This window comes from Stegastes partitus, unplaced genomic scaffold (genome assembly GCF_000690725.1).
Source record: "Stegastes partitus isolate 25-593 unplaced genomic scaffold, Stegastes_partitus-1.0.2 Scaffold207, whole genome shotgun sequence".
NCBI lineage: Eukaryota > Metazoa > Chordata > Actinopteri > Pomacentridae > Stegastes > Stegastes partitus.
In genome coordinates this window covers 563,455-568,367 of record NW_007577938.1, presented here as the reverse complement: position 1 = coordinate 568,367, position 4,913 = coordinate 563,455, and the positions used below count along the sequence as shown (strand labels likewise).

The 4,913-nt window shown below is 41.7% G+C and overlaps 1 protein-coding gene across 1 annotated transcript in view; it reads left to right on the top strand.

Moving 5' to 3' along the window:
• Window positions 1-4,913, top strand: part of itga10 (integrin, alpha 10) — a 64,725-nt gene that overhangs the window by 19,222 nt on the left and 40,590 nt on the right. Inside the window, exons 5-6 of the mRNA XM_008280706.1 lie at window positions 3,137-3,251; window positions 3,335-3,462. Of these exons, the coding sequence (XP_008278928.1) occupies window positions 3,137-3,251; window positions 3,335-3,462 (243 nt within the window). The remainder of the gene's footprint in view (window positions 1-3,136; window positions 3,252-3,334; window positions 3,463-4,913) is intronic.

Genomic DNA, 4,913 nt, shown 5'->3' with positions numbered 1-4,913 from the left:
GATGGTAGAACATCTTTCTACGGCTGATGGTAGAACATCTTTCTACGGCTGATGGTGGAACATCTTTCTACATCTGATGGTGGAACATCAAGTTGTTGTGCAAAATATGTTAGCAGGAGAGACGACCACGTAGAGACAATATTAATGTTCCTTTTAGCTCCATTTTTGGTCTCCACCAACCTCAAGTTTTTGGGTTTTTTTGGGGGCTGATGGCAAACAACTTGTTTTGCTTCTAGCTTTATTTACTCTGTTTACGACAGCCATGCATAACGTAGCATATAGCGCTATCCTCTGATGACATCACATGGCCTAAATTAGTCGCTCCAAAACTTAACTTGCATTTGTCATGCACTGTTTGTTAGCAAACAGTTGATACATCCAGCAGATGTGGAGAGATGGCAATGTAGAGACAATATGCATGTTCCTTTTAGCTCCGTGTTTGGTCTCTACCAACTTTTCCGAGTTTGTTTGGGGGTTCTTCCGTAGTTTGCAAACTTTTTCGTTTGTTTCCAACTTCTTCTGTTTATTGTGTAAAATACCTTATAACACTTATTTTTGGGGATACTTTCCTTGCATTAAAATGAAAACACAACTATTAGCCACCTATTGCCTATTAGCTAGCTAAACCTAAAGGCTAAATATCGACACTGGGCATCTTCTAAAGCTGAGTGATGTTCTTGTTCGCCCAGTGCACTGACATGCTAACCAAACTGGGACGTTTCTGAGCAGTCAAGTGCAATCCCTCACTTTACTCTCAGACCTCCAGCTCCGATGCGCTACACCTCGACGTCCTGCTGCTGCTCTTTAGACCTAATTCCTGCAGCTCGGAGGCCTCCGGCTGGTGTGTGTTGCGTTGTGCGTCGCGGTTTCGCGTTTTTCTCCGTCTGCCAGGTTTTTACTGCAGCTTCGGGTGTGGAGTCGTGTACAGTTCACAAACACTGTTAATGTGTGTGTGCGTGTGTGTGTGTGTGTGTGCGTGTGTGTGCGTGTGTGTGTTTATGCTAACCCCAGCGGTCGGGTCTATAACGGGATCGGAATGCGTCTCCGGCCCTTTTGTTAATGACAGACCTACCAAAAGCCATAGCACCTCGCTCGCTTTTCCCTCCTCTCATCCCTCCATCCATCTCTTCTTCTTCTTCTTCTCCTTCTGCTTCTTCTGTGCGCCCCAGGAGAAACCCGTCCATAATGACAGGGCAGGAAAAACCAGGATGTTTCTCTTTCTCCCCCTTCTACCCCCATTTCACCCCACTTTCAGACTCCCTCTTTTGTCTGCTGATGCTTCGGGTTTCTCTTTTATCTCCTCTCTCGCCTCTTGCTTTCCTCTTGGTATGGACGCCAAATATGCTTTGAAGACAGAAATATTTTTATAGGATTTCCCCCCCTCTCTCCTCCTTCCCAGCTCGCCTCATTCACCCGCCCTGCATTTAGCACAATCAGATTTAAATTGCTTTACTGCTCTTGTGTTCCAGCTCTGTTAAACCGCTCATGACAGCAGTGGCTGCCAACATGTCAACAATAGTCTCCCTCTCTCGCTGCCTCTCCCTCGTTTTTAGGTCCTCCAAACCACACCATTGTAGTTTTTCCATGACTTATTCCCTCTTATGACTTGTTTTCTTTTTGTTCCCAGTCTGCCCTGATTTAATGTTTCTTTCTTTTAAATGTGTGTGTGTGTGTGTGTGTGCGTGTGTGTGTGTGTGTGTGTTTATACGTGGGTCACTCGGCCACATTTGCCTACGTGGTTGAAAACTCTTTGATAATGACCAAGAAACCGCCTTCGCTTCTGGAGAGCTTAAAAATATAAACTCAAGAAATCAAGGTGCAGAAATGGCCTTAAAAGGACACGACTGCCTGCACCTTCTACTTTGGTTCATGTCTATACCTCAAAAAGGACATTTCTATATGTGTAAATTGGCAAAATCGTACCTTTATGTCCTAGTTTAGGCATTGGTAAGGTACAGGATTGGTACATAATAAGGTGCAGTAGTAGCGACAAGCAATTTTAAACATTTTTGATGCAAAAAATACCCTTAAATGCAGAAAAACAAGACATGACCAAATTCTATTTAACCTTCTGAGCCATAAAAACCTACTGATGGGTTTTGTAGGCATGTTAGCTTTTTGAAAAATCACAAAAATGCCCTGATTAATTAGAATCGGAAGCTTTAAAAAGAGAAAAATTTTAAATTTCCAACAGTTCTTGAGCTATTCATGCTAGACATACATTTCAGTCGGGAAAATTAACCGAATATAAGCTAGAGCTTGTCAAAATTATATTTATTCTTTGTCTCATAGAAAAAAAAATCCTCCAAAAATAAACTATTTGCTGTAACTGTATTCTGTAAAACTCACCTGTTACCACCAATCATGTCACAAAAAATTTCACTTTTCAGCTGAACTGCAGGCAGTGTTTCCACAACTATAGTATGTAGAGCCACATTTAAAAAAAAAAAAACAAACAAAAAAAAAAACAATATTAGTAACACCTGTGGGCACTTAAAAAAAATCTTGGACATGTTGATTCCACCCTTTTTTTGAATTTTTATAAAATAAATAACCACAAAACATGACTTTCACTTTTGTATTTTTTGAGATTTATCCGTTCTGTGTCGCAGAGCACAGGGGATATTTCTGAATTGGCTCTTTTTCTTCATGGTTGTTCTGTTTCCATAGAGGTGCAGGACTTTACATTGCACCCACAAAGTACTTGGGGGTTCAGAGGGTTCGTCATTATTTGTTTTTCAAAAATACAGGAAAAAGCTGTAGAATTAAAGACAAAAATTTAGTAAAATTACACATTATTTACAATTTGTCAGAGCCTCTTATGCACAAACACTTGCTGGTGTAGAATCCTGAGATTGGGATTTTATTTTTTTTTCTTTAAATGATATGCAGCATTGAAGATTGTTCTTTCTGTGGGATGTTGTGTGTTTTTTTTGCTGCACGACCCAGAACACAAAAGCAGCACGGTTGCTAAGCATGCAAACTTGTGTATGCTGGTAAACCGAATACTTATCTAAATTAAGATTTCTAAAACGGGATCTTAAAACCAATGGTCTTAAACTGTGTCATTGCATGAAAAAACATCCTGAAATTGCTTCACCTGTAAAACAGATGCTGTTCCGCATGTGTTTCGCAGGCTTGTGCCCCTCTGTGGTCGCAGGAATGCGGCACGTCCATGTTCAGCACCGGCATCTGCGCTTCAGTCAGCGATGACCTGGAACCGAGAGAGACCATTGCGCCGACTGCACAAAGTAACCCATGCACACACATTTAAAGGCAAAGGAACACGGCGCTGCAGCCAAAACGAACCTCTGTAACCTCCCGCATGTTGCAGGATGCTCCACGTACATGGACATCGTGATCGTGCTGGACGGGTCCAACAGTATCTACCCCTGGTACGAGGTGCAGAACTTCCTCAGCAACATCCTCAGCAAGTTCCACATCAGCTCAGACCAGATGCAGGTACAGAGTGTTTGCGCTGCGTATGAATATTGTTTACATTAGTAATGGAAACTTGTGGGTTTTAGTTTGTTTCTCATTTAAATCTCTGGAAGGCCTCACAGTGAGACAAGCTGGTCCCCTGAGTGAAAACATGCAGAGCGACGTATAAAGAGCCAGTTTGGCAAATATGAGCAGAATGAATCGCTGCATTAATGTAAAGGGACGTGAGGTTGAAGAGGAGTTAGAGGGGGATTTGTTGCACTCAGAGCTAACGTCACGGATGAAGTTGTTGGTTCCTACATGGCGATGGAAACAGAAAGGGTCGATCAAGGCGCCATTTCTATAAGCTTTCTCCAAATTTGTGCAGTGAAAAGCAGCCAAATGGTTTCAGGGAATGTTTTTGTCAGAAAAAAAAAGCACCACATAGGAGAAGGACGAAGCTAGCAGCTCATGGTGAACAAAGTGGAGAATTTTGCAGCTAAAAGGGCCAAATATTTCCCCCAGGAGTTGGTGGAGACCAAAATTGGAGCTTAAAGGAAACTGAACACACCTTTTCTAGTACAACTTTGTGAAACAAAAAATTGTCAATGGTTCATTTAAAGTTTAGTGAAAGAAATCCATCAATCCTCTGGATTTTGCAGTCGATTAAGGCGTCAACTTTCTCCAAATTCGTGCAGTGGAAAGCCGCCAAATGGTCTCAGGGAATGTTTTTGTCAAAAAAAAAAAGCACCACATAGGAGAAGGACGAAGCTAGCAGCTAATGGTGAACATAGTGGAGGATTTTGCAGCTAAAAGAACCAAATATTTACCCCAGGAGTTGGTGGAGACCAAAAATGGAGCTTAAAGGAAAATGAACACACCTTTTCTAGTACAACTTTGTGAAACAAAAAATTGTCAATGGTGCATTTTTAAAGTTCAGCCCCTAAGTGACGAAAATATCCATCAACCTGGATTTTGTCGTCAATTAAGGCACTGTTCCTGTAAACTTTCTCCAAATTCCTGCAGTGAAAAGCCCCCAAGTGGTCTCAGGGAGCTGTTTTCTGCCAAAAACAATCTTTATAAAAACCCTCCACACTACCTGCCCAGCACCACAAAGGAGAATGGCAAAGCTAGCAACTATATGATGGATTTAGCAGCTTAAACAGCTAAATATTTCATTCAGGAGGTGGAGGAGACCAAAATTATGACAAAAATATGTCAAAGCCAGCCGCTAAATGGTGAATGTAGTGGATTGTCTAGCTGCTTAAAGAGACAACTATTTCCCTCAGGAGCTGGTGGAGACCAAAATTGGGGCTAAAAGGAAAGTGAAGTGAAAATATGTAATTGTTGTGTTGATAGTTTTGTCGTGCAGTCCTCCAAGTGGTGAAAACATCTATTGACCCTCTGAACTCCAAACTGTTTCCAGGCGTTTTTATTTATTCTTTTGCTCAGTTTTCCTCACTGTCGGCTCATTTTTCACTGCAATATGGAGT